This window comes from Pelmatolapia mariae, linkage group LG2, assembly GCF_036321145.2.
Source record: "Pelmatolapia mariae isolate MD_Pm_ZW linkage group LG2, Pm_UMD_F_2, whole genome shotgun sequence".
NCBI classification, from domain to species: domain Eukaryota; kingdom Metazoa; phylum Chordata; class Actinopteri; order Cichliformes; family Cichlidae; genus Pelmatolapia; species Pelmatolapia mariae.
In genome coordinates, this window is record NC_086228.1 from 19,615,396 (window position 1) to 19,640,624 (window position 25,229).

The 25,229-nt window shown below is 39.2% G+C and overlaps 2 protein-coding genes across 5 annotated transcripts in view; both read left to right on the forward strand.

Annotated features, from left to right (window-relative positions):
* The first annotated feature begins 12,366 nt into the window (after positions 1-12,366).
* nkx3-2 (NK3 homeobox 2) lies at positions 12,367-14,604 on the forward strand. Its single transcript, XM_063485704.1, has 2 exons — positions 12,367-12,739; positions 13,436-14,604. The coding sequence occupies exons 1-2, from the start codon at positions 12,367-12,369 to the stop codon at positions 13,858-13,860; spliced, it is 798 nt and encodes a 265-aa protein (XP_063341774.1). The 3' UTR covers positions 13,861-14,604.
* An 8,228-nt stretch (positions 14,605-22,832) lies between these two features.
* The window catches only part of rab28 (RAB28, member RAS oncogene family), a 30,840-nt gene continuing 28,443 nt past the window's right edge, over positions 22,833-25,229 (forward strand). The window contains exon 1 of one of the 4 annotated variants that reach the window (XM_063494368.1): positions 22,833-23,360. In XM_063494368.1, coding sequence (XP_063350438.1) covers positions 23,286-23,360 — 75 coding nt within the window. In that variant the 5' untranslated portion in view covers positions 22,833-23,285. The remainder of the gene's footprint in view (positions 23,361-25,229) is intronic. The other 3 variants (XM_063494358.1, XM_063494349.1, XM_063494339.1) reach the window with 3 other exon arrangements.

Sequence of the window (25,229 nt, forward strand, 5' to 3'; positions counted from 1 at the left end):
GTGGCAGCCAGTGTGATATCTGAAATAATTAAACATTTAAGATGTTGCTGTCATCAGGAAAGTGTGACATGTTTCCACTTTTCTTATATGCAATCCACTGACATGATGTGTTACTGTACACCAAAAGTAAGAACGGATATTCCCATTTTTCTAATAGTCGCTTTTGCAAAAGACTATATAATTAGTCAGTTTTAGTTTCATCATTTATTGTCCGGGACCATGCACAAAATATTGATCACATAGGAGAAAAGCTCCCCTTTATATATACCAGATTAAGCGACTTAGTTGGGACAGGTACACACAGTATTAAACAAACCATAAAATAAAAATAAACCTGAAAACAAATAGTTCAATAATGTATATTTGTGGTCTTTTTTTTCTTTACTATACAGGGTAGTTAAATGAAATTATTTTAAAAAGTTTTTTTATCTTAAATTTATCAGTGGATAAAAAAGACAAACACACACAAACCAGTTTTTAACATTCGGCTGTTAAAAAAACAGAAATTAATTAGAGAGGATTAAAGATGTTCTCTGATTTACGACAATTATAACAGAGGGTTAAAAAGCAGAAAGTATTGTATTAATTAATTAAGATTTAACGTGAATCTCCATTTTATTTCTACTACTATATACACTCACTGGCCACTTTGTGAAGTACCCCTGGATCGGACCCCCTTTTGCCTTCAGACTTGATTCTTCATGGCAAAGATTCAACAGGTTGCTGGAAAAATTCCTCAGATTTTGATCCATGCTGACTTGATAGCATCACACAGTTTGTGCAGATTTGTCGGCTGCACATCCGTGATGTGAATCTCTCGTTCCACCACATCCCAAAGGTGCTCCATTTGATTGAGATCTGGTGACTTGGGAGGCCGGCTGAGTCCAGTGAAGAAACCAGTTTGAGCTTTGTGACATGACTCATTGTCCTGCTGGAAGCAGACATCAGACCATGTGGACACGGTCAGCAACAATACTTTGGGCTTTAAACAATGCCTAAAACTTTGACTATAAAATATCTTCCACAGCATTACACTGGCAGCCTGAACAGGACAGGATGGATCCATGGCAAACTCTGACTCTACCATCTGAATGTCCCATCAGAAATTGAAAAAAAAAAAAAAAAATCAGCAACATTTTTCCAATTACTGTTGTCCAATTTTGGTGAGTCCGTGTGAACTGTAGCCTCGGTTTCCTGTTCTTAGCTGACAGGAGTGGCACCTGGTGTGGTTTCCTGCTGCTGTAGCCCATCTGCTTCAAGGTTTGACATGCTGTGCATTCATGCTCTTCTGCACCTTGGCTGTAAAGAGTGGTTATTTGAATCAGTATTATTTTCCTATCAGCTCAAAACAGCCTAGCCATTCACCTCTGACCTCTGCCATCAGTGAGACATTTTCAGCCAGAGAACTGCTGCTCACCAGATAGTTTCTCTTTTTTGGACCGTTCTCTGAAAACCCTAAAGATGGTTGTGATGGAAAAAAACGCCTTTCTTTCTCATTTAACTTCACCAGGTCATCTTGACCATGTCTGCCTGGCTAAATGCACTGAGTCGCTGCCACGTGATTGGCTAATGAGATATTTGCAGTAATAAAAAGCTTAACACACGTACCCAATAAAGTGGCCATGACTGTATAGTTTTTGAAAAGGGTGATATTAGAACTGGCGCTGATCTGTGCTCATCTTTTACTATAACAGTAAAAATGAAGCAGAAATCCCAAGTAGTAAATCTTGCATTAAAACTTTTTAATTTAAAAATTATGAGAGACGGTGTGTAAAATTAGCAGTGGACACAATTATTGTTTGCAATATTAATCTCTATAAGGTGTTCAAAGCTGTGGATAAAGGTGGAGGAGTAAGGTGTAGATTTACTACAAAAGAGTAAATCTACACCTGTAGAGTAAAGCAAGTACAACAAAAAGTGATTAACCTACTTTAGTGATGCACAGAGAAGACTGACACGACCCTGCAAAAGGTTAAAAAGCCAAAACAGTTTTCTGGTTTTGTGAATGAAGCTCGGTGTGCTGGAAAAAGGTTGTGCAATGTGTTTTTGACTTTCTTTAAAGCAGTTTGGGACTTTTCACACTGGGTGGTACAGGACCTCTGGGCTCTGGCAGGACACGCTGCACCACCTTAACCTCAGCGCTGGCATCTGAATCTGACAGGTAGAACAGAAAACTCGATCCAGGACAACAACAACAACGTAAACTGCCTCGCGTCTCTCTTCATTCCCCCCTACGTGTGCCTGCTGGTGGGTAGCTGTTCAGTTTGTGGAGCAGAGAGCTGTGGAAAGATGGCGGTTTCACACAGCTGTCAACTGGAATAGAAGTAACTACTGGGTTTGAGCAGAGGGGATCCTCTCAGGCTGTGGCAGGGGTAAGGGGGCTCACTCACTCCCACTGCTGCCTCTCCGCACTGGGAGTGGTCTTTCCTCTACTGGGGATTAGGCCAGGCCGACTGGCACTGAATATAATGCTCTCCCATTCAGCCACTCCTCTCACAAGACATAAAAGTTAACAGGTGTTTAATGTCAGAAGTGTTTCATACAAGAGTCATAGAAATAGTCTGCGACAGACAGCAGGGAGGGGTGGTGGCTTACAGTCTTTATGGGTTTTTTTTTTTAATGCTTTTGCAGTATTTAAATTGCCTCTGTGGCTGAGCTGAAATTTGGATCAGTTTTGGCATCTGAAGCTGCAACAAATACACACCGGAGTGCAGAAATGTTACTAATATTTTGTTTTCTTTCCTACATTTTGCGGTCAAAAGGATTGTTTGCAGTATGTCAGCACTGTGTGAAGTTTAAAAAAACACCACATGTTTTTACTAAACTAACTGACGCTTAGCTTTACTGTGACAAGTAGATAGATTGTAGGTCTTTTTTTTCTTCTCTAGTGCTGTGATGACTGGGGGTTGCTTCCAGAGTACATTAAGAAAGGAAAACAAGAAGGTCACTCAGGCACTCGGGAGCTTGTCCTACTCTGAGGTTCATGCCCTATCAGTATCTGGATCTACACTATAATTTAATAGGTTCTTAATTTGCCCATTCTCCATCTCTCTTTTTGGTTTCCTGAAATCCAGTCCTTGTATTTTTTTTTTCTTCTTGCTGGCAGCTGAAAACATACTGCTCCCGTGCGCTGGCAGAAGAAAACAAAAACTCTGCTACAAGCTGAAAAACCTCAGAGAAGATGCTACATTGTTACTCTGCGTATGTTAAAGCATTACGATTCCTCCAAACAACATAGAACAAGCACATTATATTTGTTTATAAGATGTTAACAGGCAAAGCTGTGCCTCACCTGGACTATGTGCAGAGTAGGTGTGCGAGTACGGATGGGAGGAAATTAACTAGTTACTAACTTGTGTTTATTTTTCCTGATTCCAGCTTCTCAGGTTTTTGAACCGCTGTGTAAGCCGCTACACTTCTTCCTTCGCACAAATATGAACTTGAGTGACATCCCATTCTGAATCCATAGAGTTTAATATGATGTCGGCCCACCCTTTGCAGCTATGACAGCTTCAGCTTGTCTGGGAAGGCTTTACAGAAGTTTTAGGAGTGTGTTTATGGGAATTGTTGACCATTCTTCCAGAAGCGCATTTGTGAGGTCAGACACTGATGTTGGACGAGAAGGCCTCGCAGTCTCTGCTTTAATTTATCCCAGAGGTGTTCTGTCGGGTTGAGGTAGTAGTGAGGAAATTTCAGGACTGGACTTGTTGCACAGGTATCAACCTATCACGGTACTGCGCTGGAATTCACGGAGCTTCTGTGAGCGATCCATTCTTTCACAAATGTTTGTAGAGGCAGTCGGCATGCCTAGTGGCCATGGAAGTGATTGGAACACCTGAATTCAATGGTTTTGATGGGTGAGTGAATACTTTTGGCAATACAGTGTATGTCAAGCAACATGAAAAGCCACTATGCATTGTATGAAAGAATATTCAGCAGATTAATTAATAATGACGGGGGATGTGTTGTAGCCTACTTTATTTATCAGATTGTATAAACAGAAGCTGATACCTGTTTCCAGTATGTAAATGCTTTACCAGACTTATCAGGAGCACTGTTTATTCAAAATGTTTCTACTAATCTTGGTCTTACAAATAAAATGTCAGCAAAAAATAAATCATCAGTATGTGAATTCACACCTTTAATAAAACGTTAGCTTCACCTCCCGTGCTTTGTCTTTGACGTCAACAATTTGGCAAGTCCTGAACGAGCATTTTATCTAATATTCACGGGAATTTTCTCCAGTGAAAACTGTTTTTCTGACAATTTTTTCCCCTAACACAGTTACTGCAGTTCCATCCCTCACTGTGTGAGTTTGGTTTAATCAGATTTGAAATTACATTTCTTCTGATGCTACGAAGCAGAACTTTTAAACTATGATCTTGTTGATATTCTACATTTGTTTGACCACCAAGAAAGCCCATAAAACACCAAAAGCCACACAATTAACTGAGCTTGATTCCAACATATTTTCTGCACATTCAGAACTTTGCATTGCACCTCTCATTCCTGTAATGTACTTGCATTCATATCACCCCAAAGCCCTTTAGACTGCAAGTCTCATTTTAGCAGTGTTATACACACACTTTACCTACCTTGCACGGACAATATAGAATTAACTGTTAACCTAACATGCATGCCTTTGGACTGGAAACCCATGCAGTCCCAGGGAGAACAGGCCACACAAAACAGTTCAGACAGTTTAAGATCATCTCTTTCAGAGCTGTGCGTGATGAAACACGTAGTTTCATTACTGGACTCTTGCACCCCTTTATAACATCCAGGTCACTGATTTCTTCTGACCAAAACCTGTAGCTCAAGACTTATTTAGGCTTGCTTTTAACTAGTAGATATTATTTTTGTGTCTTTTTATTTGTTCATTGTTCAGGTCAGGCTTACACTAAGGAGCCTTTTTGCTGTGAAGCGACAGTGCTAACCACACCACCACCGTGCTTGTGTTGTCATCCAAAAACTATCATGACGAGCTGTATAATGAGTGGATAAAAAAAAAAAAAAAAGAATTCCCAACAATGGTTTGATTTAATGATTCAATAATTTCTAAAGCAACAAGGCTAATGCTTTCACATGCACACAGTCACCATATAATTGAGAAAACTATTGTAATCGGTTTAAATTCAATCTCAAAATGACGTAGAGCAAATTTCTTTTTGCTTTCACACATTGGTGCTATTTGCTTCCCACACTAAAGGTCTGTGTGTGATTAACTATTTCCTCTGTGGATCTGAAGTTAAAGAAAAATAGATTCATAGTTTTTGTCATGCCAAAATCAGTCAGTGCCTCCAACCTTGCTCTCTCAGGATCAGCTGTGCTTTTTGTACAATAACCCTCTAAGTACATATAGGTTGGCTCTGGCTGTTTATACCTGTGATCCCCTTATAACCTTTTCATTTCAGAAGCCCACCACGTGACATTTTCAAGGCAGAAAACACATTTAAGCATCAATATCAGAGAACATTTTATGATTCCAGCAGCAAAACTGCATCAATTTAATTACTTAAATTAGTGGAAATAACTAATGCTACCTTGGATTATACTTGTGCTAAAAGGTAAGTAAAACTAGACCTTTTATATAGTGTTACCCCAAATTATGAGAAAACAGAGAAAAAAATCCAGGGTACCAGGGTTTCTGCTGCTCTAAATTATAGACATTAACCTGTCGCAGTTTTCTGCTGTGAGATATGCCATGATTTTGGCTTTTACATGGTAACAAGCAAAGTGGGTCTAATGTTTTTTGTGTTCTTTAGCCAGGAACATTTCATACGCCTTCATAAGTCCATCTCCTGGGTGTTAAATAAATTGTGAAAAAGACTGAGCTTTGTGACATGACTCATTGGTGCATGTTTTTTTGTTTCTATGGCATGCTTTCTACAATATCTTGTCCACAAAGTTTTGAGTTCCTCCATTTCGCTGTTATTCATCCTCGTGATTGATTGTCTTTATGTTGTGAACTGCTTTTCAGACATTTGAACAGTTTAATATAATATCATATATCATATATGCGTTAATAACTATCACACTTTTGTTCTCTAAGTTGTAAACAGCACCCAGAGAGGAGGTAAATGCAAAGTAGAAGTGAACCGGTAGGTGCAGCTGCAGTCTGAAAAAGAAAAAGTCCCATAATATCTCAAGAATTTCTAAATGGTCCTTGACGTTTTCATAACTACATCAACTTGTATGTTCAAAAGTGGTATTTTGCATGTGACAGGAAACCACTGAAAGGGGTCCACAGCTTTGAAGGACATCTTTATTTAGGCGTGAGCAGAGGAGAAAAGAGACGGTCACTGAGCCCTGAGGAGGCAGCGAAAAGGCCCTTCAAACCTGAGAAGCCTTTCATGATGTGCTTGAGCTGCATGCATTATCTGTTGCATGCCAGGGGTGGATGGGAGCTCGTTTGTCAGCACAGCAGAGCCGAAAATAAACTATAAATCACGTCTGCACTATCTACACACATTAATTGGAGTGTAACAGCAGGCTATCCCCCCACTTCTGCCCCGGTGTCTGCAGTATTGTAGCCTAGAAGTTTTGAACAGCTTCCAAGAGGTGGAGGAACTTTTTTTTTGCTTGTCTCTTGGTTCCATTTACTGTATTAAGTGTTCTGTCCCCAGGGCTCTTCCATTTAGTGCTCCATCGCATGCAAGGATAATTTTTCTTTGGGAAAGTGGGTTCGGTTGTAACTTAGGGGACTAAAAGCATACTTAAAGCTGGCAGTAACCCCCCTCTCTCTGTCCCTTTCCTACCACTTTCCAATGTTGAGGTTGATTAAGGATGCTATCACGGTGGACCTGATATTTGGTGGGAAATCTAGAGGGTGTTTGGGAGCATTTACTGCAAATGACTCTTGGCAGTGCCCTCTCATGTATTGCTCCATCTGAACACAATTTGGCAGCTCTAAGGAGGGGGCGTGGGGGCATGGCGTGCTGCGAGCCTCCTCCTTCATACCAGCGCATAAGGGAAAAAAAGAAAAAATCAAGACCTGTCATAAACACATCCTGCGGAGGAGGGGAAACAGAGATGTTACCACAGCAACTGGTATGTTACTGCATGGTGCAGGATTTCTGTTTAAAACATGAGATTAAATTCAAAGAACAGGCAGGATGGTGGTGGTGAATTAACAGCCTAATATGCTGTGAAAGTTTATTTCTGTACTGGAAAGAAAGCAGGAATTTCACTGGAGGGGAGCTGCATTAATTAACTGTGTCAATGTAGAAAAAAACAGACTGAATATACCTTTTCCAGGCATGGTCATCTCATCTTTTTAACGTTAGCATTTTCTAAGGTAGGCAGTTTCTTATTTTCACCAGCAGAGGGGGCCATCCTGTGCCAAAAGCAGCCCTTTAAGCTTCATGTTGACCGTGAACAGACAAAGTGTGGGGTGTTGGCAAAGAGTGAAACGCCTTTTAAATGCAACATTGAAGTTAGTTTTTTTTTTAATTGGTTTGATCTTTTTTCATATGTTATCCAAAAACATAATTTAAAAAAATATATTAATTATTTAAGTATTAAAGCAAAACACCAAGCAAATTGGCAAGTGTGATGTGATGACTGGTTGCCTGATTGGTTGCCTTTCTGATTTAAACTGAATAGTTTTGAGTTTTGAATTGCTGGCTGGACGAAAAGAAGCAGCATACTGTTCTTATCTTTGTCTCAGAGTACATGTAATATCTCGTTTTTTGGCTTATTCCCTCTGTTTTTAAGTGCAGATGGCCAAAAGTTGTTGTTTTTTTCACTTATGAAATTCACAATCCTCCTATGTGCTTTGGTAAATAAAATACATTTTGCTTAAAGTTGTTTACAGTTTTACACATAATACCCCAGTTCATGCTAAAAAAAAGTACAGTAAAAATCATTTTCTGTATCTATAGATCGGACTTAGGATTTCAGGATCAGGTCTATGTGTACCTTTTGAATGGTGAAAAAGATGCATGTTTGTGCAGTTCTTTTTCAGTTTTAAGGTGCAAATACAAACAATGTTAGGTGACATTTTTTATTTTACTCTAAAATTTCAGGGTTAAACATAAGAATTTAATCCAATCTGACATGTTTCACTCAGTTTCTGTCATTTGTATTGGAAGCATGGTGGTGGAGCAGTTAGCATTGTCACCTGACAGTAAGAAGGTTCTGGGTTTGAACTTCCCTGGGGTCTTTGTTCTCCTTGAACGTTTTGGTTTCTCTGGTTTCCTGTCACAACCCGAATACGTGCTTGTCAGGTTAATCTGTGATTATGAGTTTGCCTTAGGTGCAGGTGTTGAAACATGCATGAACAAAAAAAGATTTAAGTGGTTAGCCTGAGTAGAAAAGTGCTCATGCAAATGCCAGTCCATATTCAAGTGCATGAATAATTAATAATCAAAAGTACATAAATTAATTGAATGTGTACCTCTAAAATCAAGTTTATACCTTATTTTAAAAACTCATGTTTTTGCACCATTATAGAAAGCACAGAATTGCCAGAAGAAATATAAGACTGGTCTCCACAAGCTGTGAAGAGTACAAAGGTATTACCTTAGACGGGTACCACCATATAGTCTTGTTAAGATATTTAAGGATACAACAAGACAATAACGTCTTTTATTTTAGGAGGACGAAGATGTTTTGAGTGTTGTCATTGGGGGAAAAATCTATTATCTATTAAGTCTATTAAAATATTATATTTATATTAGAAACTATTAAAATGCTATAACTGTGTCATATGGTTATATGTCCAGCAAAATAATTAGGTAAGTAATTTTCCAAGTATTGTATTTAAATACAGTTATTGGGGACAACTACGTTATCTGGGTATTTTATGATACATATTATTTTATTAACAAAACAAGAGATTACAAAAACAAAACGAAACTAAAAACGACTTAATCATAAAATAAGAGGGTTACATAAGAATGTTACAGAATAAACTACGGAGAAAGATTTGTACTGAAATATTGTTGTAATCGATTAGAAAATATGAAGCTAATGGGATTATTCTGTATATCATTCATTAAAAAAGTGCTCTAATATCGGCATTTACAGGTAATAACGTAACATTTCATCATCACGGTCTGAAATGGCTGTTTTTAGGAGTCCATCACACTTGAAAGAAAAAGAAAAGAGAAACGATAATAAGAAAATCATTTTCTGATCGTTCCTTTCGGTGATTTATGGCACATTTTCAAGACTAAATGTAGCAAAGATTGTTGAACGCTGGGGAAAGGGCCTAATTTACCTAAAATTGTTATGAGGTATTGATTCCAGTTGTTCAAATGATCGTTCCTTTTTTGTGAGTCAAATCAGCTGTTTACATTTCCTGCCACTTACAGCTACTTGCCGCTTATTGCTGTTTCTCGCAGCGTGGTTACCAAAAACACAGAGTAACCCGCGGAGCTCTGCTCGACATCACAGTGATAGGCTGCACACTGGCTGACTCTGCTGGAGAATTGGCAGACTTTTCTATTTATTTTCCATTTTTCCCAGGATGAAGCGCAGTGTGCGGGTCAACGAGGCTTGTTTAGGACTAAAGAAAACCGTGTGGTATGAGAAATAGGGAGAGAGAGAAGGTTTCTACAATACAAGAGATTTTTTAAGTGTGTGATGTACCACTCTGTGTGTTGTTGGCCTTGGGTGGAATGAGCAGTTTCTAAAAGAACAAGGGCAGGGTGTGTGAAAATGTCCAGATGTGTCGGCGGTTTTGTGCTTTTCCTTTTTTCCAGTTGTTTTCATTGCTTGCGGTGATGCAGACTTTCATCCGCAAGGTCACATCCAGGCCTGAGACAATGCCACTTAATTACATTTAATTCATTTTCACGGGGCAGGGAGATGCGGTTGCACCGAATGATTTTTAAAAGAAACTTCAGACGTGCGGCTTCCCATATCGTTGAAATTTTTGGGGAGAGTAACTTCTTGTGGAGATGTGTTCACTGAAAAAAAGCAAAGCGTGTTTTTAACTTTTCCAATGGCTGGGATGACCCCAAAGACACCAGATGTCAAAAAGTTAAGAGGTATTTTCACTGGCCACTAGATGGTATAATATATGCACGCAACAGGGTTTAGACCAGATGACAGCAGCACTGATAAACTCCACTCAGCTGAGGCGAATTTTCACACTTTTTCTACGTGTTATTCACAGGATGCTGGGTTCGTTTAGCAGAGTTGTGGGTGTATTACAGAGCCGCACCAGCTGCTTTCAGGATGCACAAAAAAGGCGCTCGCAAGAAAGGGCATATTTAGATTTATCCTCCAGCTCAGCATTTAAAGCTAATATTTATTCAGGTCCTCTGATTTTTCAAAACAGAAAATATGTCCAAAAAGCGTCTGGATCGAGAACACTGACTGAAACTTGAGCTTTTCTTGATCTTGATTTCACGGTTCAAGATTATTTGAACGAAACTTTTCATCTGGTATCTTTTCAAATAATCAATTCTGCGTTTAACTGTAGATTAAAGCCGGCAGCGAAAGTCAAGCGCAGAAAATGAAACGAAGCTCAAAAGCGCAAAGGAAACAAAATATAAATATGTAGTAAAATTAGAAAAAAAGTTTAACAGGTATTCGTGCTATAATAATAATAATAATAATAATAATAATAATAATAATAATAATAATAATAATAATACGTTTCGTCCCTGTTTATCTTAATTGACGCGATTTCTTACCAGCATTGATAAGAATAAACTGAATTAAACAAATATGTCTTAAAAGCAAAGGTTTTAATACCTTTCAGGATGGATTCATTGGGATCGTGTGAGGTGTCTAGGTCATCTGAAAAGTTCTTATTAATCCTAATAACTATGTCATGTCCATGTTATCCTATGACCTGTGCGTTTAGACGGCGACGAGGTCATTATGTTGAGTATTTAATCCAATTTGGTGGTAAATAAAAACAGCAGAAAAGCGCTGAGATCCGGTTTTTTAGGCGAGCGACGTGTAAAACGCCACAAAGGTCAAGATCCGGACCTGCAGCTCAGATGGTTGTCCACTTAAACTTTGAGACAGGGTGGACTATCACACTTTATACCCAGCACCATAATAATGCCTAAAAGTGGTCATACATTCAGTATATCTGATATTTAGAGCGTTTCAACAAAGCTCGGCTTAAAAAAAAAGAAGGCAAACGTTCATTTTACGCACAAAATAATTATCCGTAAAAAAGGCGATTTTTAAAAGAGTCACGTGTTCTTTTAAATAGAAGTTAAATCAGTTTTGATTCTTATTCATCAGGGAAAGGGGAATTCATTGTTTAAAGGGCGTTGCACTGAAATCAGTAAAAACAGCCTCTACTGAATCCAATTAGACTTCAGAAATGTAGTACTTGTAAGTGAGGTGCCTTTTATTTTTTACTCGTAGTCTGTTTATATAGTTGAAGAAGTTTGCGGATATGCTGAGGTTTTAACGATTCAAGATCCTGGGTGTAAAGAAGGTGATGCATTGTGTTAACTTAATTAAAGGTAGACGGCGTGAATAGCCTGTCACTCGCTGGTTAACCCTGAAAACAACAACCATCACATTACGCGCGGGACTCACAGGATTCCCAGACAGATCTGGGGGTTGATGAAGGGTTAAGGTTTTTTTAATGATTAAATTTCCTACAAATTCAGTCCTGATGTTGCATTTAAGTGATTTGAGGAAAATCGGAGACAATGCTTTCTACTATACAGTTCTGAATGATGTTGATGGTGAATTCTACTATCTTGTGATCTCGGACATTTGCGTGTGCCATCCTCATTTTTCTTACTGCAGGATTTAAAAAACAAAAAACCAAAAAAAACTTTAGCAACGCAAGAAAATCTGGTCTTTAGCTAAATTAACCATACGGTTTGTTACATAATAAAACATTACCAAAAAGCAATCCTATACACAGGAGTCATACATGCACGAAGACTGTCCTCTTGTTTTGGATGAAGTTTCGGTTAAAATAAATGCGTTGGTTGACATTTGCTTCTTAAGCTCTGACCAAAGTAAGTTTTTTTTCTTCCCCCAGCTGGTTAAAAGCAGCATGACGTCGTTTACAGTGGCCAATCATAAAACGACTTTCCTCTTCTCTAGGCCAATCAGACGCGAAAAGGCTGCCTGTCAGTCACAGGTGAGGGCGTATGGTGAAAAAATTGGGTGAAAAGAGCTGGAGATTGTAGTGAGCCCGGGTTGATGGTAGAGCTATGCAGCGGAGCAGCATCGCTTCTGCGGATGTAGCAGAAACTTTTTACGGCTTCTCCCGAGGGATGCGACTAGAAACCAACACTGGAGGGGTAAAGTTAAGAGCCAGCAGCGATCGACGGAGGGAGTAAAATAAAATGTGGATGAACTGACATTTACTCCACTATCTGGGCCGGGTAATTACTGAACCTGAAGTCAGAGCAATCTTCGCTTCTTTGAAAAATGGCCGTTCGTGGCAACTCGCTGATGCCTTTCTCAATCCAAGCCATCCTGAACAAAAAAGACGACAGTCGACACTTGCCAGATTTGGACATGTGCTTCTCAAAGACTGCCTGCTGGAAAATATTTGGAGAGATGGACGGCGGATCGAGGAGAAACGAGAGTGAAGCTTGTGAGCCGACCGACCAGAAGAGCTACGACTCGGATTCGGGACTCAGTGAGGACAACGACAGCAAGACTCCAGCCCCATGTAAATCGGAGAAAGACGGAGACCCTGCGTCGGATGTGCCGGAGGAAAGCCTGCAGGAGGAGACGGACCACGAGTCTGCAGCTGCGGAAAACTCCAAGAGTGACACGGAGCCCGGTAATGGCACGGGTAAGTAGGCCAGAAAGATCAGAACGACACTGTAACTCAGGGGGGAAAGCGTGACTGGTTTAAGTACAACAATAAGACTCCGCGAAACTCTTCGCTTTAATACAGAGTTCAGTCTGAAAGAGCCGAGTGCTCTTTTAATTTAGATGTTTACACTGCTGTTACAGCTGTGTGGAATCATGAGAAGAGCTGCGAGGTGTTATTGCAGGGCATAGGCCCTATTTTCAAAACTTCTTCACATCCTGATAGCTTTTATGCACCAAGTCCTCTCGTTACGCATGAGTATATATGCATACCTGGCTTGATTTTAGACTTTGTCACGATAACGTTGATGATTTGGCACGTTTATGTTTTGACTGACGGTATAATCGACCAGCAACACACGGCTGGTTTAATGTCAGGAGTAATGATCTTAAATGAAATAATTTTAAATGAGGCCTAAATGAAAATCGAACTTTTTTGTTTAATCTAAAATAAAAAAGAAAGGTAAACGCAGTTTGTTTTTAATAAAAAGTGAAAAAAAAAACCTTCGTATAAGTTTGCACATTTCTCTAAGTTTAATTCTTCGCCTTTTCGTTTCACTGATTCAAAACTCAAAGCAACCATGAAATAATCGACAAGTATGAACGTAATGCCCCGAAATGTGAGACAAATAAGAGATTCAAATGCATCGTCCATCTGTGTGCCCTCCTCTTCCAGATTCCAGCAACCTAGACGAGAAGAGTCTGGATCAACCTAAACAGCGGAAAAAGCGCTCCAGAGCTGCCTTCTCTCACGCGCAGGTCTTCGAGCTGGAGCGCCGTTTCAACCACCAGCGGTACCTTTCCGGGCCGGAGCGGGCGGACCTGGCGGCCTCCCTGAAGCTCACAGAGACTCAGGTGAAGATCTGGTTCCAGAACCGCCGGTACAAGACGAAACGCCGCCAGATGGCTGCCGATCTGATGGCTTCAACCCCAGCAGCCAAGAAGGTGGCGGTGAAAGTTTTGGTGCGGGACGACCAGAGACAGTACAGCCCGGGAGAGATCTTGCGGCCCCCGCTGCTCTCCCTGCAACCGTCCTACTATTACCCCTACGCCTACTGCCTCCCTGCATGGACGCTCTCTGCGTGTGCGGGGAACCAGTGAAAACTCGGTGACTGTATTTATTCATTTTTATTATTTTTGCTCCCAGGAAGCCCAAATAGCTTTACTTCTGACAAGAGGAAGAGGCCTGAGGGGACTGCTCAACGTCTCTGATTGAATTTCCTCACCATGTTGTCCAGGCAAGACAGCAAAAACCTTTCATGGCTTTTCACATCCTGAAATACTTTAAAGCGACTCCTTCATGTATGTAGTAAGGTTTCCCCCCCTCCAGGGACCCGTTAAAGAAACAGTTTCTCCTGATTTAGACCCTAAAATCATAAGCGGAGAGACAGGACCTCCTAAAAATGTCACTATGTTATCCTCTGAGGAGTGACACAGCAATAATATTAACGTATTTGTGTCTTTGCTTGGACTCCCTCAAGGACCTCTGAAGCCCCCGGAACTTGTTTTGGAAACCGGAGGCCTGAGCAGACTGAAAATGTCACCTTAATGTTGATTTATATTTTACATGCGCCTTCCTACCTCTTCAGTGATTGGAAATAGGCATATTCCATTAACTTCTCAAACAGCTGTCTCTGTTGCAGGTTGTGTATTTTTTTTCTCTTGCTGTGTTTGTAAAGGTAAGATAATTCAGCACTTTTGAGCATATACGTTACTTTATTCAATGCATTATAGTGTGGTTCGCTGTTAGACTGAAAAGAGGCGGTTTGTTGAGTTACTGGCCTATAGCAGGAAGCAGGCTAAAACAAGCCGACCTCCTATTAAAATGTACATGTTTTATTTGTGTTAAGTGACTGTTTAGATCGAAAAACATTAAAACATATCAGGCATTACTTTCATTGGGATCCAATTTTATTTTTTAAGGGTTACGTTTAATATTGGAACATTAAATATAAATATCCACAAAGAAATCAAAATTTTACCAATAATTAAAACAATTTAACCCTTTTTTGTCCGACAAATACAAATAGGCTCTCTTTCTCTCTTTTTAACTTAATGGCCAAAAAGAAAATAAATGCACAAAAAAACCCCCATTGAATTATTGTTGATATTAATTATAAGCTTTTCTAGAAATTTCAGAATAGTTACAGGTCCAGGTACAATACTGTACTGCGCCCCTCCTTTTTGTGTTTTATTTTGTTTTGATTTTTTATCACCAAAAGCCCTCTCGAAGCTTAAAAATAATCATAAATTGTCGTTAAATCGGATTAACGTGGATCTTAACTTATACCAATAATTAAATTAATTAATTAAAAAGGTGGCTTTTCTGTGCTTTGAGATCTGAAAACGATTGAAACTCGGATAATATCCTACTAAATCAACAGTGGACACACACACGCACACAAACACACACACAGACACAGTAAACCAAAAATTAAATATAGTTGTTTATAAAAATCTAGTCTATTTAATTTCAATTAAATTATTATTTATACACCTACCACTGTAAACATTATTTTGCTTAAATTTTGTGTCTCGTTTCACTTTCCTCCTGTTTACTATGGTGTTACTGTCAGACACTGAGACCTTGTAGATGTCATCTGGGCCACTATGGCTTTCTTCCTAAACACACCTGTCAGAAAGTGATGAATGGCTGTGTAATTCCCGGACAGGGCAAACTGACAGCTACCTTTAGGGCCGTATGTCAACACGAGGAGAGGAGTATTCTGGGGTTAAGGAGGCCGATGTCACTGCTGTTAGAGAATAAAAAGGGGGTTCTCATTTGCGGCTGTTAGCAGATAGAAGACAATATCTTAAAAGAAAAAAAAAATGAAACAAAACACGAAGCTTCGCTAACTTCCTGCTGAATAGTGCAACTGAAATATGAGGGGAGTCGTACAAGCTGTTATTTTGTATCCAATAACGGCCTAAGTGTTAAGTCGGGGTCAACAGGGAGCTGTCGTACATTAAACATCCATCTCTTACCTTTCAAAATACTTCCATTACTTACGGACCCTAACGCAGCCATCATGAGGTGTATCATGAGGTGTTGGCTGTTGGACAGGAAGATCAGCGTGGATGATTAAAGATACACTGAACATCCAAGTTATCGCGTGGGACACATGGACGCGGAAAGGAATCAAGACCGTGAACCCTGCAGACTCCGTTTATTGGGACACAAGTTAGAAAACGCAACGCGTTTTACGCACGGACAAATGGGTATATGTAGTGTCTCAGTTGATCAGTGCACCATTCTTTTTAACCCTATATAGTAAGACATGCCCACTCACGAAAGGCGCCTGTATGTCCTCAAATCTAATCTACTAGATGCAGGTATACTTGTCACCTGAGGCCATCGCCAGCAGCAGTGATGATGCTCATTGGCTCCTTTGGAGCTTGAAGGACAGAGAGGGATATTGGGGAGTGGACCGTCCCACATTGCTTCCTTTCCTACCTGCATGTGGAGATATCTGATATAGAGGGACATATCGCGGCTCTATTTCCTTTTAACCTCAGCGACTTGAAATGCAAACACCCCCATTGGTGTACATTAGACCCATTCCAACTACTTCCCGTTATTTCCCCATAGCTGATGCTTCATCCGTTGCAATATTATTGTTTTGTTTTTGTAGTTTTGCAGTTAGGATTTGACTTTTACAGCAAATATTCTCTACAGTTTCCCCTAAACAAACAAATGTATTAATATGTTAAAATCAGAATTAAAATTTTATTTAGATTTTACGCACAAGCAGCAGTTTCTCTTCTTTAAAAGGTTATCGTGAAAAAGTAATATCTTTAACTACAAAAAAGGAGATGTAGTTTCGAATGCTTAATCGAATATTTTTCTGGAAAAGCAGGATTTCGGATTATGACCAAGATAATTCCAAACCAGCCACTTTATTTAATCTATTTTTGGTCGTTCTGTGAAAAATAATTTCCATTTTTTTCCAAACCTGGCTTTAATTGATCTGGAAGTCACGGAGAATTCCATCGTCTTTCTAGATTTTTGTACAGAGCAAAAATTAATTAGATTTTCACAGGAACGCCGCACCTATTATTATATACTGAGTTACAGTACCGATGACAGAAAACTGACATGTTTCCGTCTTATAAAGGATCAGTAAAAGATCATCAAAGGGTGGATTTAAGTTTGTGATTATGAACACTTATCCCATATTACCCAATCTAACTTTAGTCTGCTTTTGAGTTTTTTTCCGCGTGAAGTACAGAAGGAAGAAAAAGTAAATGAGATAATAAAATCCCCCTGTGTATTCTCAAAGTCACTTAGCGCATCGTTGAATGTTTAAATCTCACCACAACACACGATTTAAACAATCACTTTTGTCAAATCTTTTTCCCCCCGTGAAACAAGTCAAACTGTGAACAATCAGTCACGGCTTCATTTACTTCAAGATATTTTTTACCATCGTATACTAGAACATTATATAACGGTTATAGGCCTCAGCAGGAATGTTTAATCTGCCTATCTGTGTGATTTAAAATAATAATATACTCTCATATTGGATTTGGATTTTTAAAAAATTAATTAGATGATCTTGTTTTGTTGCCACATGCTTCAAATACCCCCCGCCCCCTTTTATTACAACTATTTTTTTTTTCATACAAAGAAAAACGGGAAAAAATATCTCAAACCACACAGTTCCAGGCACTCAACGTAGCGCTTTGAACAACCACCTATCCCGAGTGCCCGAACTTGGATATTTTAAGATGTTTTTCCGTCACAATTCTTTCCATTTGTCTTTTTTCGCCGATGGTTCGAGGGACACCAAGTAGCGTTCTCATTATTATTATTATTGTTATTATTATTATTATTATTATTATTATTTGCATGTTGAATAGTGCTTTAACAGTTATTATTTTTGCATGAACTTTAATCCCCATGTTTTAAGGACTAACGCTGCAACATTATATTCAACATGCCAGTTTTGTGACACCAGATTTTTCACGACATTGATGATTTTACCACATAATGATCACAAGCCAGCAATCACCGGAAATATCCAAAGACATACTGATCTTTGTATTTCCATGTTTTTAAGCATTTTCTTTGAAGAGTCGAGCTTTACAGTAATCCTGACATACAAAAGATCCGAGACCTTCTTGGAGCCCATTCACTCTGCAACTTTAAATTCTTTGCAGATCAAACACACAGCAGACTGAACTTGCAATGCAAAATAAACAGTGTAATTCAAAGTAGCTCTCTGGATGTTTTTTTTTTTCAAACTGCTGTTTCTTCGCCGTCCTCAAATTGTGCGTCTCTTCTTACAAAACCCTTTTAAAAAAAAAACAAAAAACAAAAACAATTAGACAATATTTTTCTCTGTAGCTTTCTGTCTCACCAAGGAATCTGTCAATCACACCCTTATAAGGACTTTGGGATATACCGAGCTGCCATTCACTGCCACTTGCTTCAAAGTGGCCCAGGTGCAGATTCCTCTTTATCCCCTATTCCCAGTGCCATCCTTCCCCTGCACTGAAAAGGCAATGTGAAAGACGAGGACCGCAAAACGTTAAAAATAATAAAGAGGACATTTTCAAGAAAACACACAAAAACAGTTGATAGAAGATGTAAGTTGTGACAAAGACCAATCACATGAAATGTTTTCTTTTTCTTCCATACAGTAAATGGAACTTCGTCATTTATATTAAGTTAACACTGTGCGCATCTAGCTCCAGCAGTCGTGGGGGAAAAAACAAAAAACTATGCAGTGAGATGTATGGACATAGCTGTAATTCCATAGTTTGTAGATTATAGGTTTCAATGGTAAAGTTGTAGGCTATAAAATATTTTGTGTGTCTCCCCATGGTTGACAGATTCAGCTTTAATATCCAGACAATAGTTTAAGACATTCTTGTAATTTCTCTGTTTATTTTGTTGAGTAAGTAATGGTGCATATTTGTAAACTGAATAAAAAAGGTTAGGAATGAAGCCTAAAGAGTTCATGTAAAACATTAATGAATCATATTTCTTTTAATGCCTAACAGAATTACTATTTTCTTGGGTTTTTTTCAGTGTCAACGACTGGAGTAAAGATATAATTTACATTCAACTGGTAAAAAATTCAAATAGTGTAATGTTAAAAAAGACATATTTGTCTATCTATGAAGAGCAGACTGCTGAAATGTAGTTATTAATACAGATATTTAACACGTGGTGCACAAAAGTGTTTATCATCAAAAACAAAATAATACATATTGAAAATTAGTCATCACAATCTGCACTCCAAGAATCCCCTTTACCATTTGAATGTGAGATGTGATCAGGCATTAAATGGCAACTTCATGAAAAGTCTGTTCTAAATCTTTTGTGGTAGAGATGATATAGATATTGGTTTATAGCCAACACTTTATTAACCCCATTAAAACTAATATTATGGTGCTCAATAGACCTATCTCTGCTATTTTGTTTGTTTGAAGTGCAGGTCTTTATCAGTACTCAGTCAATGGGAATTTCCAGACAATGCATAAAGTACACACAGATATGAATGAAGAGACGCTTCAGCTTAGTGGTGGAAGTACTGAGACTGACTGAAAGAAGCAATCCAGAACAAAGCTTTTCAGAAGAACTCATTATAAATAAAAGGTCTTCATTCAAAACTTGACTTAAGGCTATAATAAGCTGTAAAAGTCAACATACTTAAAGAATGGCTGCTTTCATGTTACTGTATTGCTAATGATGATCATTTCAATGAGTGGTTGAGCTGGAGCTTTTTAGGCACCAGGCTATTTGACGCTGTGTCGTATTGCATTGTAACATATTTCAAAAGATAATTATATGTTTGTGCACAACATTATTATTAATGATCAAGTTAAAGCAGTGGAACAAATAACCCAATATTTGGAAAGGCAATGTGACATACAAAGAAGCTGACAATGGAAGTACTGAAAGTACATGAAAATAGTACCTTAGCAGAGTATATGGAGCTCTAAATGTCTGGACTCTAATCTTTCATCTGTATAATATAGGCATCTCAGACACAAAACACAGGAGCTCCACCCACCTGGTTTTCAAACCTTCTGTTTGTGAGAGGCAATAAATCAGAAGAATTTAACTATAAAGGACAGTGAAGAGATGAAAATCGTTGTTTATTTTGAACTGTGGTTCAAGCAAAGTTATTCTCACAGAAAAAAAAGAAAGAATTTAGTTGGAAATTCATATTGTAGGTCCCATTTAAATACTGCAGTACCACTTTCTATTTTTAAAAGGAAATAATGTACTTTGTACTCTGCTACATTATTTCAAAAGCATGAATTTCTTCTTCTTATTTAACATTTGACTGAAGTAAAATGGCAATAACATGTTTATTTTAACATTTGGCAGCTATCTTGAAACACACAGGCAACACCTTGAGGCAACTATTGTTGTGAATTGGCACTACATAAATAACATTGAATTGAATCACCAGTAAAATCTGATAAAAATGAATACAGCAACAAAATATAGTTTTAAAAATCAAGTTTCCTTTGGAAAATATACTTCTACTACCATATTCACTCTTGCATAATTCTCTCCTTTAATGTCACTTATAATAAATATATTTTACTTTAGGTGTCTTCGGAAGATAATACATTTGCACTTTTACTTAACCTCCTAAGACCCGAACTCTTCCATGGCATGCATTTTTAATTTCTCTTTGATATTTGGGCATATTGGGACCTGATGAATGTAAAAACAAAGAATTACCAGATTTTTTTTTTTTTTTTTTACCTAATTTTTGTTTCTGAGATAAATGAGAGCCACGTATGAGCATATTCGTTTAAAATTTAAATAGAACAGTTGCAGTATAATGTCCTCGTAAGTGGATATCAGGCCCTTGTAGAGCAAAATTGAGTATTTTGGTCTAAATAACCCAAAATGTGATGTCCACATATGTGGACGCCAGGTCCTAGGAGGTTAAGTTGGGTTGCTTCTTTTAGTCACTGATATAATTTTTGCATTCCCAAATCCCCCTCACCTCCTGACTAGTCTTCGTCTCCCCTTGTGCCACTTTGTTTAATCTTTACATACTACTCATACAAAGTATTTTTTTAGGTTTTACAGCACTCATTTTTGGAGAGAAACACCTGGTTTCACACAATATCATGTACTGTTTTACCTAAAATACATTTATAATTTACTATATTTTAATCATCCATCCGTCTTCTTTTTACTGCTCATATGGGTTCAGATTGTGAGGGCAACAGTCTAAGCTGAGAAGCCCAAACCTGGCCAGCTTTTCTAGCTTATCCATTATAAAAACCAAGTTGTTCCCAGACAAGCCAAGACATAATTCCTCCAGTGAGTCCTGGGTCTCCTCCTGGTAGGACGTGCCTGAAATGCCTTACCTAGGAAGGGACCAAGAGGCATCTTAATTAGTCAGATGCCTGAACCACCTCAACTGGCTTTTTGCAATATGGAGAAGCAATGGCTCTACTCAGTCCTTCTCAAATGAACGAGCTCCTCACTGTCACAGGTACTACCCTTCAAAGGAAACTCATTTCTCAACTGATTTTATCATGACCACAGGTGAGGGTAACGTAGACTGACCTGAAGCTCTTTCTTCCCCACAACAGATTAGTAAACTGTCCATAACACTGCAGACACTGACTCAGTTCATCTGTCCATTCTCCTCTCACTCATGAACAAGATCCTGAGATACTTAAACGCCGCAACTGGGAGCCACTGGGAGCAGAAACTTGTCTCAGAGTGGGCACTCTACAGGTTTTCTGGCTAAGAAACATGGTCTCAGACTTGTAGGTGCTTACTGTCATTCCCACCACTTCATTCTCGGTCGTAAACCACTCCAGTACAAGCTGAAGTGGTTGATGAAGCCAACAGAATTATAAATATTAAAAAACATAAAAGTCTATGAACAGAATGGGTAAAGGGCAGCCCTCGTGGAGTTCAACACCCACCAGAAATGTGTCTAACTCACTCCTGGAATACAGACCAAACTCTTGCTGCAGCTATACAGGTACTGAATGGCACATAACAACAGTCAAGATACTCCATACTCTTGGAGCACCCCCTACACGATACTCTATGAGGATCAAGAGCTTGTACAATGTTCCCCAACCAGAATGAAAACCGCATTGTTCCTGCTGCATCCAAAGTGTGACAAACAGACAATCAGACCTCTCTAATACCCTTCCCGGGAAGGCCCCCGATCTCCCTTTAGTTGAAAGCACCCTCTCCTTGAACAGGCAAACCACACAACATTGGAGTGACATGGTGGCCTGGAATCAGACTACCAGGACCATTGCACCTAACTGCTGTTCAATCCACAAGTTACTGAACCCCTATAGCCCCTCCTGTGGGTGGTGGTTCCACAGAAGAGCAGACCCATATAGCTTCTTTGAGCTAAGCCCAGTCAGATTCCATGGGCTAAGGCCTGGCCACCAAGTGCTCACCCTCGAGCTCCTATTTCAGGACTGGCTCCAGGGTGGGATCCCAGTAACTCTGTCCAGGGCAGAGTAAACTGGACCTTTGATTTTTTCCCCCGCAATCATCATAGGGGTTTTTGTTATAACATAACATTATAACATTCTGGAACTGTTGGGAATTTATTATCCCATGTGTAATCATTACAGCCATTAAGCACTGACCTCACTTCTGTTTCATCTCTCTCTCTCTTAGACACACACAAAAAAACTATACTTATAGTAACTAGTCTGTGCACTCAAAGCAATTTTACAAAACCTTGAATGCATGGCATTTGCATGTGTTCCCCACACTATCTGAAATGGTATCATATGGAGACACACACAGTTCTTGTGACAATGGCAAAGTCTCGCTTGAACTCCATCACCGCTGTCTCATCACAGAAAGAAAATAAAAACAACAACAAAAAGAAAAAAAACAAGTCACAGACAAGACAGTTTCAATGTGGCCTAAAACAAACATTTTCTTTGATTTGAGTCACAGTGGTTGATCTAAAATCCGTATCAACAGATAAAAAAATGTGAAGCACCGACACAACAGTATAAAATTAAAAATTATTATTTTTTTTTGTTTATACTGTATCACTTCAGTAAAAGTGCACTTCAGATGCACTTTGTTACATTTGTCATGTTTTACACCTGCACTTTAACCCCGTGTTACCACGGCAACGGCAACGCGTCACACACAGGACTCCACCACACACACACACACACACACACGCCGGTGATTCGGTTTCCGGTTCGGGTCTTTCTCCTGCAAAGAAGGGCTTCATGGCGGTAAAGAGGATATTTAAAGACTGAAATGCCAAATCCCGAGGACTGTCTTTCGGTGTCCGGTACTCTCGTTTTAACTGGAAAAATCGGTGCAAGTGGAGTCAGCGGCGCGTGGAGTGGAACGTACTGAGAGCTGCTGCAGCCAGTCAAGTCTTCTTAGCGGAGTCAAAATGGCGTCTGCGTGCCCACTCAGCGTTCGTCTAATCCGTTTGTGATTATTAGCGTGACAGCTCCAAACATCCACCCTTGACTCGTTTCTACCGTTTCGGTTTCAAGCACTGAGTGCTTTTTAAAAAATATTTTGTAGCGCCATGTCGGACTCCGAGGAGGAGAGCCAGGACAAGCAGCTAAAAATCGTAGTTGTGGGAGACGGAGCGAGTGGGAAGGTGAGACCACCACACAGATACAAACACAAAAACGAACACCTACTCAACGTTAATTAAGAGGAAATGCTCGAGAAAATGTAACTTGTCCACACTACACACCATTTTTGCCTACTCAGTCACTTTCTGCTGACACTGTGCTGTCCACGCAGTAACCATGGCGACCGACGCTACTGTAGCCACGGCTGCTAATTAGCTAACAACAACGACAGAGGTAAATCACAATAACATCAACGTAACCCGGGGCGATTATGATTAAAGCTGACGTTTACACGGTCAAATAAACGCCTCAGTCCACGTGTCACTTTAGGTTCTCAATAAATTTTGGCCCACTTGTAGCTGTTATTCAGCACCTGTAGGGCTAACAGGCTAGCCAAGGACACACAAAACGAAAGCTGACGCTAAAGACAGTCAACATCAGATGATGTTCAAAGGGTAACTTGGGCTTTAGTGTCTCACCCATGGATACTTTGGCATGCAGACTAGAGGAGTCATGGATCAATCCACCGAATTTCTGATTGGTGGACGACCCAGTCTTCCACCCACACAGCCACAGGATGTATTTTGTTTTATTCAATATATTGTTATATTAAGGCTGTAGTTTCAGCTGTATGGTTCGAAGCTTTTTTGCTTTTTTGACTATTTTTGAGCAGCACTTTAAATTAAATTAAAGCTTGTGAATAAATTGTCAGCCCATGTGCTCCACAAACCACACAGCTACAGGAGAATGGTAGTTTGTTTAGTATTTAATCCCACCCAGTGACTTTGTGTTTACAGGGGGTAACTAATCCTCGACGTCACTTCACTCCTACATTGTAAACCAGTAACACAGCTAGAACAGATATGTAACCATAACAGATATGTTAAAGCTCCCTAATTTCATTTCAACTAACACAATGTCATGGAGCATGCTGGAATATCCCGTGTAGTCGCTCCTAAGATGCTACACTATGCACAGCATTGGCAGTGTGTTTGGGATTATTGTCATGCCTGAAAATAAAGCCGCTGCCACTGAGATGCTTTCCAGATGGTATTGCATAGTGGCATAGTGGATAAAATCTGATACTTGTACTTTTCTGCAATCATAATTTTATCAATTTTGACAAGATCCCCAACACTTGTTGGCTGCAGTGCAGCCCCAAACCATAAAAGAGCTTCCACTGTGTTTTTCAGATGACTGCAGTCAGTGTTGTGCCTCTCTCCTGACCTCAATACGTGCATACAAACATTTAAAATTTGGAGTCATCACTTCATAATACTTAATGCATGATTTTCAATGCAGTTCTTGTGTATTTAGGATAGCAGCATTTCTCCCTGTTTCCCTTCCTTAAGAATGGCTTTTTACAGATTCAACTAAAGAAATGGAAACATTGTGAAAAATTGTTTTTACTAGCAGCATTGTGAGATGCTGCTAGTAAAAAATGCCCAAGGGTATATAATATAACACTGGTTCTTACCTGAGTAATCTGTTGTCTGTTGACACAACACTGGTTCATCCCCTGAGTTAGATGCCTTTTTGTTTTTAAATTATTCATAAGTCAGTGGCTTAACAATGAAAAATCTAAGGTAGAAGGATTGGACTGAAAATAGATGAAAAAGCAGCTAGTGTCCAAAGAAACACTTGGAAATCCTGTCAGCAAGCCTGGAGAACTACTGCTCAAAACCACTTTAATAAATACAATAAAGTCATGCTGTTTGGAAGCAAAATATAAAGAAATAAAGGATGGCTCGAGATTTCTGCACAGTACTCTAGTTTGCAGGGAGAGGATGATAGAATGAAGATGTTACAAGTGAGCAACAAGCTTTGCACTGTGCTCCTTTTGTTGTCAAACTTTTCCTATACTTAAGGTAAATCTTTACATAACATTAATG